This window comes from Zeugodacus cucurbitae, chromosome 4 (genome assembly GCF_028554725.1).
Source record: "Zeugodacus cucurbitae isolate PBARC_wt_2022May chromosome 4, idZeuCucr1.2, whole genome shotgun sequence".
NCBI lineage: Eukaryota > Metazoa > Arthropoda > Insecta > Diptera > Tephritidae > Zeugodacus > Zeugodacus cucurbitae.
The window spans coordinates 20789430-20802636 of record NC_071669.1 but is presented as its reverse complement, the minus strand read 5'-3'; the positions used below and the strand labels follow the sequence as shown (position 1 = coordinate 20802636).

At 38.4% G+C, this 13207-nt stretch overlaps 1 protein-coding gene and 1 long non-coding RNA gene across 2 annotated transcripts in view; one reads left to right on the top strand and one right to left on the bottom strand.

The window, feature by feature from the left end:
• Mi-2 (chromodomain-helicase-DNA-binding protein Mi-2 homolog) overlaps positions 1-8417 on the top strand; it is a 30639-nt gene extending 22222 nt beyond the window's left edge. The window contains exons 2-6 of the mRNA XM_011192050.3: positions 647-723; positions 796-1039; positions 2367-2662; positions 2769-7992; positions 8080-8417. Of these exons, the coding sequence (XP_011190352.1) occupies positions 647-723; positions 796-1039; positions 2367-2662; positions 2769-7992; positions 8080-8234 (5996 nt within the window). The 3' untranslated portion in view covers positions 8235-8417. The remainder of the gene's footprint in view (positions 1-646; positions 724-795; positions 1040-2366; positions 2663-2768; positions 7993-8079) is intronic.
• Positions 8418-8436: 19 nt separating this feature from the next.
• LOC128921458 (uncharacterized) lies at positions 8437-12242 on the bottom strand. Its single transcript, XR_008470902.1, has 2 exons — positions 10171-12242; positions 8437-10094 (listed from the first exon to the last, which is right to left on the bottom strand). It is a non-coding gene; the product is annotated as an uncharacterized LOC128921458 (long non-coding RNA).
• Between the last annotated feature and the right edge of the window lie 965 nt (positions 12243-13207).

The following is a 13207-nucleotide window of genomic DNA, read 5'->3' as shown; positions in this document are numbered from 1 at the left end:
ACAAAAACAAAATTATGGTAATGATAATGACAATGATGACGATTGCAATTATGATTCATATACGAGGTCATGATTATAATGAAAATTTATTGATAAACTTTAAATATACATATTATATAAATATATATACCTATATACATAAAATATTAAGTGCAGAACTGCTGACAAAACCAGCAAAAAATCAATTGAAAAAAAAGATATTGTTATATTCTTAGTGTGTAAATGCAAATGAAATGGAAACTGACGAAAAAACAAAAACACAAACATTAAAAAAAACTACAAAAAATATAAATATAATTTGAAAAAAAGTATTGTTTTATTATTGGACTATGTTGCGTAGGGCACACAGTTGATTGCTATGAAAATAGTTACTCCATTAAAAAAATCCGTAACACTGCCATATACACAGTTTTGTGGCATAATCAAATCTCTACTTACTACCGATTTCGTAGAGCGAGAATTTGCAGCTAAATACTTTTATGTAAGTATTGTTTAATTTCGTATATAAATCGTGAAAGCAATTAAAAAGCAACTGCAGACGACGCCAGACCACCACAAAACGCCGAAACTACTATTTTCACAAATATTCAAGTAATTTTTATATGCACAAAATATTAATAAAATTTATTATATCACATTTGTATAGAAGAGGAAGAAGCACTCGATGAGTCTGCGCAAGTTGCTGAACTGTCAAATGATTCCGATGCACCTTTAAAGCCGAACGTAAGTTGTGATTGCTATTTTTTATACTGAAATGTTTAAAACTTAATAATTAAATATTCATATACAATATAGAATGATGAAGACGATGATTATGATCCCGATGATAATCGTAAGAAGAAGAAGGGCAAAAAACGTAAAACTAAGAAGGGAGAAGAGAAGGGACGCAAGAAGAAGAAGCGTAAGAAGAATGATAGCGAAGATGATAGTGATTTTATTCAACACGATGAGGAGGTAGATTATAGTACAACAAAGCGTGGACGCAAGCGTAAGGAAGCGGAAAAATCGACAGCAAAAGAAAAGGAGTCCACTTCGTCAGGTGGGTTAAGTTTTACAATTCTTTTTTTGTATAATTACACTTTACATCTAGGCGATTGAGACATAAGTAAAATAAGGCATACTCCGATTTTCGAAGTTAGCTTTCAAAATCAAGATATTTGGTTTCGAAATTCGAAAAAAGTTTTTGTGGTGAATAATTATTAATCGCCCATTTTCGTATTAAAACGAAATAAGATCGCCTATTTATCATTCCTGTTGGCGTTATCGACAATTGGGATTCCCCCTTTTTAAACGAGTATTTTAAATTCTGAAATGGAAAAATATTCTGTATATGCCAAAGGTTTTAGAAAAGTGCACTAGCATAACGAAAATCATCATATAGGCTGAGGTAATTCCTCAACCGATTTCACTCATTATTCGATTTCACCGAATATAAGGTATATGGGAGCTAGGGTAAGTTGTGACCCGATTTTTACCATTTTTGGTACAGAGACTCAGTATTAGAAAAAAAAGTTCCCTCTGAAATTACCGATATTTTCGGTGAAAAATTACGTTTAGGCATAGTTGTGTAAACTTTTATTCCATTTTATTCATTGGTTCCTAATAGTTATATGAGAAGTAGGCGTGATTATTAACCGATTTCACCCATTTTTCATTAGCTTGTTAATAAAATATTATATACGGAATTTCATTGAAGTCGGTCGAGTGGTTTCTGAGATATGGGTTTTGACCCATGAGTGGCGACGCCACGTTTATTTTCCATTTTAGTGTGATCCTCTGTACCAAATACTACTTTCATAACTTTATTTATGGCTTAGTTTTCGGTTTTCACCATTTTGTGGACATGTCAATGCTCTGTAACGGACCCAAGGAACATGTGTACCAAGTTTCGCCAATATATCTTAATTTTTACTGAAGTTATCGGGACAGACAGACATTCGGATTTTCACTCGTCACGTCATCTTAACCCTATATCTAACTCGTTTAGTTTTATGACTTACAAACACACGTTATGTGAACAAAACTATAATACTCTCTTAGCAACTTTGTTGCGAGGGTATAAAAAGTCTTTTTTGGAACTTCGAAAATCGGAGATTTCACTTTTGTACTTATGTCTCAATCTCTCAGAAAAAATTAGTTTGGTCCAGTACCAAGAAAGAAAGTCGTTTTTGACGTATAATGTTACCGAACGAATTAAAAAATATTTTTGTATAAAAATCTTTCAAAAAATTTTAAAATCATCGGCCACTTAAGATCTTTAACATAAATTAAGATCTGTGTATTGTCTTACAATTTTACTTCGCCTATTATATCTGGATTAAAATATTGACATTGAATTTAATGGACGTAATATTATTTTCTTAAAGGCATGCCATCCGTCGAAGACGTATGCTACGCTTTCAATGTTACCGATGTTGACATCAATTATAGCGAATCTGATATGCAAAATTTAACATCGTACAAATCGTTTACACAACACGTACGTCCCATCTTACAAAAGGAGAATCCAAAAATACCAGCACCCAAGCTGATGATGTTAGTTGCAGCCAAATGGCGCGAATTTTGCGAGGTAAATCCAAATTTGCAGTCGGAACAGGGTCGCAGCACAGGCGGCGAAGAAGCTGAGGAACCACGCTCGTCACGTTCTTCACGTAATGAAAAGGTGAGCAACACAATATTCATGAAGAGCAAATTGTTATCTTTAATTTTTGTTGTTATTTTATGCAAAAGTATATATTTCTATTTCCATTATTTCCCTTTTCAAATAGCCGGACGATATATATGAAGAAGAGGAAGAGGAGGAAGATGAGGAGGAGGAAAAAGAAACATCTCGTTCTCGTCGTAAACGTGGTGGTCGTTCTAGCAGCAAAAAGGTGCGACGATCCGGCAAAGTGCCAACTTTAAAGATTAAATTCGGCAAACGTAAGCGTGGCAGTTCCGATGAAGATCAAGATGCAAGTGGCGCTTCCGAACGTGATTCCGATTTAGAATTTGAGAAAATGTTACAAAAGTCCGATGATAGTGCCGATGAGAAAGAAGTAGCCGCACCTGCCGAAAAAGTGGAAGAACCCGCCGAAGATCCTAACGCTGCACCCGTTGTAAGGAAGAAAGCAAAAACCAAAATCGGCAATAAGTTTAAGAAGAAGAAGAAGTTGAAAACCACCAGTCGTTTCCCAGATGGCGAAGAGGGTGAACATGAGCATCAGGACTATTGCGAAGTATGCCAACAGGGTGGTGAAATTATACTTTGCGATACATGTCCACGTGCGTATCATTTGGTTTGTTTAGAACCCGAATTGGATGAGGCACCCGAAGGTAAATGGTCGTGCCCGCATTGTGAGGCTGATGGCGGTGCGGTCGAAGAGGAGGATGACGATGAGCATCAGGAGTTTTGCCGTGTGTGCAAAGACGGTGGCGAACTGCTGTGTTGTGATTCATGTCCGTCGGCTTATCACACTTTCTGTCTCAATCCACCATTAGACACAATTCCAGATGGCGATTGGAAGTGTCCACGCTGTAGCTGTCCGCCACTATCGGGCAAGGCAGAGAAAATCATTACATGGCGTTGGATGGAATCAAATGAACCTTCAACATCGAAAAAACCCAAAACTCGTATGCGCGAGTACTTTGTGAAATGGCATAACATGTCGTATTGGCATTGCGAATGGGTTTCCGAGGTACATATGGATGTGCACCATCCATTGATGATACGTTCATTCCAACGTAAATATGACATGGAAGAACCGCCGAAGTTCGAGGAATCACTAGATGAAGCGGATTCACGTTATCAGCGCATACAACGTCACAAAGCCAAGGGTGGCATACAAGTCGATGATGAGAATGAAGAATATAAGAAGGACCTAGAGGAACGTTTCTATCGTAACGGTGTGAAGCCCGAGTGGTTGATTGTGCAACGCGTTATTAATCATCGTACCACACGTGACGGCACCACTATGTATTTGGTGAAATGGCGTGACTTGCCATACGATAAGTCTACATGGGAGGATGAAACTGATGATATCCCTGGTCTGAAACAGGCGATTGATTATTATCAAGACTTACGTGCGGTTTGCACTTCCGAGGCGGCGACCTCACGTGTTGGCAAGAAGGGTAAGAAGGGACGCAAATCGAAGGTCAAAGAACTTGAAGATGAAGAGCGTGTACAACGTCGCTTCACACCACCACCAGAAAAACCAACTACTGATTTGAAAAAGAAATATGAAGGTCAACCACAATTCTTGGATGAGACGGGTATGCAACTGCATCCGTATCAGATCGAAGGTATCAACTGGTTGCGCTACTCTTGGGGTCAGGGCATCGATACCATATTGGCCGATGAGATGGGTCTAGGCAAAACTATACAAACGGTCACCTTCCTGTATTCTTTATATAAAGAAGGCCACTGCAAAGGTCCATTCCTGGTAGCAGTGCCACTGTCCACCATCATTAATTGGGAACGTGAATTCGAATTGTGGGCGCCAGATTTTTACTGCATCACCTATGTGGGCGACAAGGATTCCCGTGCCGTAATACGCGAGAATGAGTTATCGTTTGAAGAGGGTGCCATACGAGGTGGCAAAGCATCACGTCTACGCACCACTCAGTTTAAATTCAATGTGCTGTTGACCAGCTACGAGTTAATTTCCATGGATGCCGCTTGTCTGGGCTCCATTGATTGGGCGGTGTTGGTCGTAGACGAGGCACATCGCTTGAAGAGTAATCAAAGTAAATTTTTCCGTATTTTAAACAGTTACAATATTGCATATAGAATGCTACTGACTGGCACACCATTGCAAAATAATCTTGAAGAGTTGTTCCATTTGTTGAATTTCTTAAGTCGCGACAAGTTCAGCGACCTAAATGCTTTCCAAAACGAATTCGCCGATGTATCCAAGGAAGAGCAGGTAAAACGTTTACATGAAATGCTTGGACCGCATATGTTGCGTCGTCTCAAAGCTGACGTGCTGAAGAACATGCCTTCGAAATCAGAATTTATTGTGCGCGTAGAACTTTCGGCTATACAGAAGAAATTCTACAAATTTATTTTGACCAAAAATTACGAAGCGCTGAATTCAAAGAGTGGCGGCAATTCCTGTTCGCTCATCAACGTTATGATGGATCTGAAAAAATGTTGTAACCATCCTTATTTATTCCCATCGGCATCCGAAGAGGCACCAACCACTGCTGGTGGCATGTATGAAATAAATGCGCTGACCAAGGCGGCCGGAAAACTGGTGTTGCTCTCTAAAATGTTGAAGCAACTTAAAGAGCAAGGACATCGTGTACTAATCTTTTCACAGATGACGAAAATGTTGGATATATTGGAAGATTTCCTCGAAGGTGAGGGTTACAAATATGAACGCATTGATGGTGGCATCACCGGAAATTTGCGACAAGAGGCAATTGATCGTTTTAACGCACCAGGCGCACAACAATTCGTTTTCTTGCTCAGTACACGCGCTGGCGGTTTGGGTATCAATTTGGCTACAGCTGACACCGTCATCATTTATGATTCCGATTGGAATCCACACAATGATATTCAGGCATTTTCACGTGCCCATCGTATTGGACAGGCAAACAAAGTGATGATCTATCGTTTTGTCACACGCAATTCGGTCGAAGAGCGTGTCACCCAGGTGGCGAAACGCAAAATGATGTTGACCCATTTGGTGGTACGTCCCGGTATGGGTGGTAAAGGTGCGAATTTCACCAAGCAAGAATTGGATGATATTTTACGTTTCGGCACTGAGGAACTCTTCAAAGAGGATGGTGATAAGGAGGAAGCAATTCACTACGATGATAAAGCGGTCGCCGAGCTGCTTGATCGTTCAAATCGTGGAATCGAAGAGAAAGAATCGTGGGCTAATGAGTATTTGTCCTCATTTAAAGTGGCCTCCTATGCCACCAAAGAGGAGGACGAAGAAGAAGAGACGGAAATTATTAAACAAGAAGCTGAGAACTCTGATCCTGCATATTGGGTGAAATTACTGCGTCATCATTACGAACAACATCAAGAAGATGTCAGTCGCACACTTGGCAAAGGTAAACGTGTACGCAAACAGGTCAATTACACGGATGGCGGTGTGGTGCCGGCGGATACAACGCGCGATGACGGTAACTGGCAAGACAATGCATCTGAATACAATTCGGATTACTCGGCTGGCTCCGATGAAGATGGCGGTGATGATGACTTCGATGAACAGAATGGCGCAGGGGAAGGCCGCAAAGCGAAACGCCGTGTTGAGCGTCGCGACGATCGTCCGTTACCACCACTATTGGCACGTGTCGGCGGTAATATCGAAGTATTAGGTTTTAATGCGCGTCAACGCAAGAGTTTCCTAAACGCCATAATGCGTTTCGGTATGCCCCCACAGGACGCCTTCAATTCACAATGGTTGGTACGTGATTTGCGCGGTAAATCTGAGCGTAACTTCAAGGCATATGTTTCGCTATTTATGCGTCACCTTTGTGAGCCTGGCGCTGATAACGCCGAAGCATTTGCTGATGGTGTACCGCGTGAGGGTTTGTCACGCCAACACGTGCTGACACGTATTGGTGTTATGTCGTTAATTCGCAAGAAAGTGCAAGAGTTCGAACACATAAACGGCTACTATAGTATGCCAGAACTTATATTGAAGCCCTGTGAGCCAGTGCGTGGACAAATTGGTGGATTGCCAAAGTTGGCGGATGGCCAAGCAGCGGCAGTTGGGGCTGAGACTGAGGCGACGAAAGCGATTGAGGACAAGAGTGCGACGACCAGTACAAGCGCCACCCCAGCTACTAGTGCAGCGCCAAGTCCAGCACCAGCATCCGAAAAAGGCGATGATAAATCGGCTGCCACAGGCACAGCGGCTAGTGATGAGATCAAGAAAGAGAATGAAACGAACACTCCTGCAAGTGGTGATAAGGAGCAGAAGCCAGATGTGAATAGTGAGACAAAAGATGAACAGAAAGTCGAAGTATCCTCTTCTAGTGGTGATGTGAAATTAGAAAAGAGTGACGAGAAAGATAAAACTGTTGGGGAAACTGGCAAAGATGTCAAAGTAGAGACGGCCGAAGGCGGTGATGTGAAAAAGGAGAGAGACAGTGCTTCCACGCCAAAAGACGCAAAGGATACCAAGGAAGACGCTAATAAAACGGTAAAAGATGAAAGTAAATCGGAGCCGAAACCAAAAGAGGAACCCACTACAACAATCATTGATGATGATGACGATGACGTGATGATTGTCAAGGAAGATGGAGAGTTGGAGAAACCTACGTTATCAGCCAACAGCTCGAGTGGTACAGCTAACGCCGGCAACAATAATGCTAAGGAGCAAAAGCCTAAGATTGAAGAGAGTCTCGAGGTGTTGAAACGTAAATTCATGTTCAACATTGCCGATGGCGGTTTTACCGAATTGCACACACTATGGCTAAATGAGGAGAAAGCTGCCGTGCCGGGACGTGAATATGAAATCTGGCATCGTCGTCACGACTACTGGCTACTAGCGGGCATAGTGACACACGGCTATGGCCGTTGGCAAGACATACAAAACGACATACGTTTTGCCATCATCAATGAACCCTTCAAAATGGACGTTGGCAAAGGCAATTTCTTGGAGATAAAAAATAAATTTTTAGCGCGTCGTTTTAAATTGCTCGAACAAGCATTGGTTATTGAGGAGCAATTGCGACGTGCAGCGTTCTTAAATTTGGCGCAGGATCCCAATCATCCGGCAATGTCGTTAAATGCACGTTTCGCCGAAGTCGAATGTCTTGCCGAGTCGCATCAACATTTAAGCAAGGAGTCATTGGCCGGCAATAAACCAGCTAACGCAGTACTGCACAAGGTGTTGAATCAACTCGAAGAGTTGTTATCGGACATGAAGAGCGACGTTTCACGTCTACCGGCCACACTGGCACGCATACCACCCGTGGCGCAACGTCTGCAAATGTCCGAGCGTTCGATACTTTCACGTCTGGCTGCAACTGCGGGCAACACATCCAATGCGGGTATGTATTTGTTAAATATGATGAACTCTTCTATAGCATTGATTTTTATTTTAAATATATATTACTTATATTTTTTTCTTCTAATAGCCCAATTGATGGCTCAATTCCCAGCCGGTTTCCAAGGCACTGCTTTACCCGCCTTCGCTGGTGGTCCAGCAGGCAATTTCGCCGCTTTCAGACCGCAATTCTCCGTGCCCGGACAGTTGTCGAACACTTCTGGCAGCAGCGCCGCAAACAATTAAATTACATATATACAGAATTATTTTGTGTTATTTTTAATATACATACTTACATATTTTTCCTACTATTTAATTTACAAATTTTATCTCATGTCTTATCTAGATAAACATGCAAACGATGTGTGTTTATACATAAATACATACATACATTACTATGTTTAGTGGTAACCTATCGAAATACAAATCTTAATTTTATTTATACAGATAAAGAATTGTTTGAAGCATTTAAGTAATACACTTGCAATAATCAGATACATACATACATAGCTGACGACAAATTGCCAATTTAAATGCTCTACAACATCCATGCTGAGTTTATGCGACTCATCAAACAATAATTGCAGACATCAACATAAATCGGAATTAGATTTATCAACTTTATATAAATTTTTTAAACTTCAAACATTTCAATTTACTTCACAAAACTTATATAATGGTAAAGGTTTATCATTGTATGGGAATTTAAAACAAGGATTAATGAGAGTTTGAATTGCACATTAATCAGAAAACGATTTATAAATATTTTCAATCATCATCCCGAGATAATTAACTCATACCAATTTAATGCAATAAAATTTTGAAAAGCATTATTACGATTATATTCAATTGTAAAGATAAGAAGCTTTCAAATGAAATATGCATACCCAACTGCGAAAAAATTGCAAAAATTTAATAATAAACACGTACGAGATAATACCAACGTTCGTGTTTACAATTAATGTATGCGACTGCGTAGAAAATGTTGTAGAGCACATGGCATTTGGGTGATTCAGAAATCATTTTGCATTTTGCATTTTGCTCAACAATAACAATAGTCTTCAATTATAAACACATATTCCAATAGTATCCAATAGTAGTTCATGATATCCATGATCAAACCATAAGCATACATACATACAATAAATATCAATATACATTTTGAAATATCAAATCTCAATGTCAACTTTTATCAAACAATAGTTATTCAAACATAATAAAAAATAATAATTTTTAGAATGTGTTTTAGAGCGTATTCATCCATGCTACTAGTATTCGATTCCAAAAGACACGTATGTTTACAATACAATAAATATTGAATTAATAACGAACATTCATCTGTATGTGTAATAAATGGGAGAAATATAAAAGCTCTTACTCTTTTACTTACTTTATCTTGCGTACTCTTTTTGGTATTTTCAAATACTTTTTCCGAATAAAAATCACCCTTCAACAAGCGTTATGAAACCTCGAAGTATATAACATGGCCTTTTGGTCTAAGTTGAAGTTAGGTTAATCTGGTAAGCCAACGCATAGTCCGATTATGGTCATTTGCGATACCAGATGGAGCGCCGTCAAGTAGTCAAGGAGAAGTAGGCATCCTTTAGGATGCCCGCACTTAACGCGTATTTCAAAAGGTGTTGTAGTTTCACTAACGATATCTCTTCCAGGAAACGTGCTGTTTCGAGAGGGTCGAACCAAAGGGAGAGGGGTGTTAGATTAGTCGGATTCGTTAGGCATGCAAAGAGGTGGCTAGTATCGGGGGGGAACTCATTCCGATTCTTACAACAGCCGGTTTTACGTTATCGAAATGGATTTTGGCCGGCCAAGTGCTGTTATTTCAACGATCTAATCCGGTTTGGATCAATAATTTTTAGGTTTAGTTGTACCTAACTTTAATCTTGATGTCCAATGAAAATATTCCCATGCATCCCAAAAATACTGACTAAAACATTGCCGGGCTACTAACTGGTAATGATGTATACATACTTCAGCCATAGTCACAAATCTGCATATGAGAGTCGACATGTTTGTTGTATTTGTAGCAAATATTTTTAGGAATTCTGCCGACTTTACAGAACCTGGCCGAAAAAGGGCGTGGTGCATCTGGTTATTTAAAATCGAATGTTTGAAAATCTCTCTTTAAAATCTCATTCTTGTGAGAACGTCATTTCTGGCTTACCTGAATTTGTGGCGATAAATCATGAGTGCTTGTATGTTGCTCTGGAGCAGATTTGCCGTAACGTTGTAGCAGCTAATATATTCCTCAAATGTTAAGGAATGCTGCCGATTTGACAGTCCTTGTGGGCAGATAAAATCCGGGTTCCGGTTACGTAGAATCGATTGTCTTGAGAACGGCTTATCGTCATACCGCTCGTCTACGTGAAGATTTTGGTATAAAACTTAACGCAAATAGTGCATTCGAGATATGACATCGCTCGTCTAAACATCATATTTCTCTTGAAATATCTTCCTTGGCGCCTAAGAAGGTATTGCAGATTGTCAACATTTCCCATTCCCCCTCAAAATGAAGTTAATAGAGTATATAAAAGATCGGTGTCCGACCGATTCCAATTTTTGCTCGATGCCGATGCCAAAAATTCCGTTAGTATGTAAATACGAAGGTGGAGTCACTATATGTAATATATGCACATATGTTTATGGCGAATGATGTTGCCTCTGAAAAGTTCGCCTAAAGAGAAACGTTTAAAAATCTGACTCTCCCACGAGGCTTTCTTTGAGAGCGGCATTATGTAATTATTTAGCTCAACAAGTTTTCGAACAAAGCGGTACATACATATTTGACATAAATCCGCTTCAATTTCATGCAAAAACCATGGATTTTTTTACTATTGTTTAAATATTTTATATTTTAACATATCTCGCACACTTCTACAGCTAATAAACCAAACTTACTCGACAAATTTGCCGTACATTATTTGAAATCAGAAACTACCTCATACAAAGGTTATGTTGAAAACTACTTAAAGTGCGTTATCTCACTAAACAAAAAAACCCCAGTAACACTAATTTTTACAGAAAAGGTGATGAAAAAAACTGAACAAAAATTGGTATTTAATTTGGACAATGCGTGTGGCACCGCTCACTTTTAAATCAAACGCCATATTCTGGAGCTATTCAACCAAATTTAACATAATTTAGTACATACTATTTTCTTATTTTTTTATTTTCTTCTTCCCAGACACCGAAAATGAGGGCCTCAGTGCTAATGGATAATTATTTACAGAAAAATATCTTTAAACTTATCAGATATTTTATAGAATTCCGAGGGAGTATTTATTCCTTCGCAACAAGTTGCAAAGAGAGTATAATATATTTGTTCATATAACGTTTGTTTGTATCACCTAAAACTAAACAAGTTAGATATAGGGTTATAAGTACAGTGGAACTTCCATAACTCGAAGATCTCTATAACTCGGACTTTTGAATTGGCAATAGCGTTAAGAAATCAAAATCCATACAAATTTCCTTCCATAACTTGAACTTCTATAACTCGAAGTTCTCCATAACTCGAACTCTTGAATTGGCAGTAGAACTCAAATTACATAAAAATTTCCTTCCATAAATCGAACTTTTCGACCAAGGCATAATACAAAATGAAAAATTTTACTATCGACGAAGAATCACAGAGAGACTGACTCTCTATATCGTATGGAGGCGACCAAAAAATATGATATTACACTTATGGATTGCATAAATCGAAGATTTTTGGTGGATTATGGTGATTCGAGTTAGAGAAGTTCCACTGTATATACCAAAGATATCAGGGCGAAAAGTAGATTTAAAATCTGGATGTCTGTCTGTCCATCCATCCGTCCGTTTTTTGGGAAAGTGGCCGTTGCACCGACCCCTACTAAATTTGTTGTACATATCTCGTAAACTGCTAAAGCTATGTCAACCAAACTCTCTGGAGTCGTTTCCTTTAGGCACTTTCTTATACAGTCTAAAAATGGAGGTAATCGATCATAATCACGCCTACCTCCAATACAAAAACTACTAAAAATGCTTTAATTCTGTAAGGAAAACAACCAGAAACCTTAAATTTCATGGTAAAGATGACACAGAAGAGCCTCATTCAAATTAGTATACAAAATTTGAAATGGAGTCGGCTCCACCCACTTATTGGTTAAAAACCATATCCTGATGTTACCGATGTAAAATGGGCAAAATTGATTCACAACCAATCCTACTTCATACACATATATAACTATTTTGAAGTCCATTAGATTCATTCACTTTCACAGTCAAGCACCTGGAAAGATAAAGATAAACTTTGCAGAAATACTTTATTATAAATAAATCACAGAAATCGGACCACAACTTTTCAAGGCCCAAATATCGAAAATAAGGACGAAGTTTGCGTCTATTTTTTTATTGAAAATATTAGTAAATCCCTCAGATATTCTAAAGAAATTCAAAGGAGATGTGTTCATTGTAACAGTGTGTATCTGTGCCAAAAAAGAGCAAAATCAGGCCAATATTTCCTCTAACATATACAATCATAGACATTTGATTAAAGGAACTTTTATTTTTGTTATTATTTTCAAAATTTTAATCTTTCATTAATATTTTTATTCCAATAGCACTCAGAACTAATTTAGAAATCATTTTAAAAATAGTTTTTAGTTAATTTACATAAAAATATTAGTCAAACTAATTTTTCTTGGGTAAATAGCCTAAAAATACTTAGACATTTGATTAAACGCATTTGAATTTTTGTAAAGAATGAGAGTAGAAATTTATTTTTCTGATGAATATTCAATAGTTTAATAATTAATTACACTTCTTTCGATGTTTTGAGTTTGAAAAATCTATTGGGCTTTGTCTCTACTACTTTTCTATGGCCCATAGGGTCAATTTCCATCCAACAAGCTTTTATTCCTTTCTAAAGCTCAGAAGCCTTTTTAAATTGCACATAATTTGCGCATACCTTTAATGCCAGTAGCCCCCATAAATTTTCAATGGGATTACAATCTGAACAACATGCGGTACAGTCCAAAAAATGTATTTCTTGCCTTTTGAACTGTTTCGCTTGTTTCGACACGTATATGGCGACATTGTCTTGCTGAAAAATGTACTCTGCGACTGCTTATGATTGTACGCAAAGGCACCCCATACCATTACAAAACCCCCTCCAAAGTTTCGCATCATTCTTTGAACATGTTTTATGCCGGCATCCTTCCAAGAGAAGCTCAAAC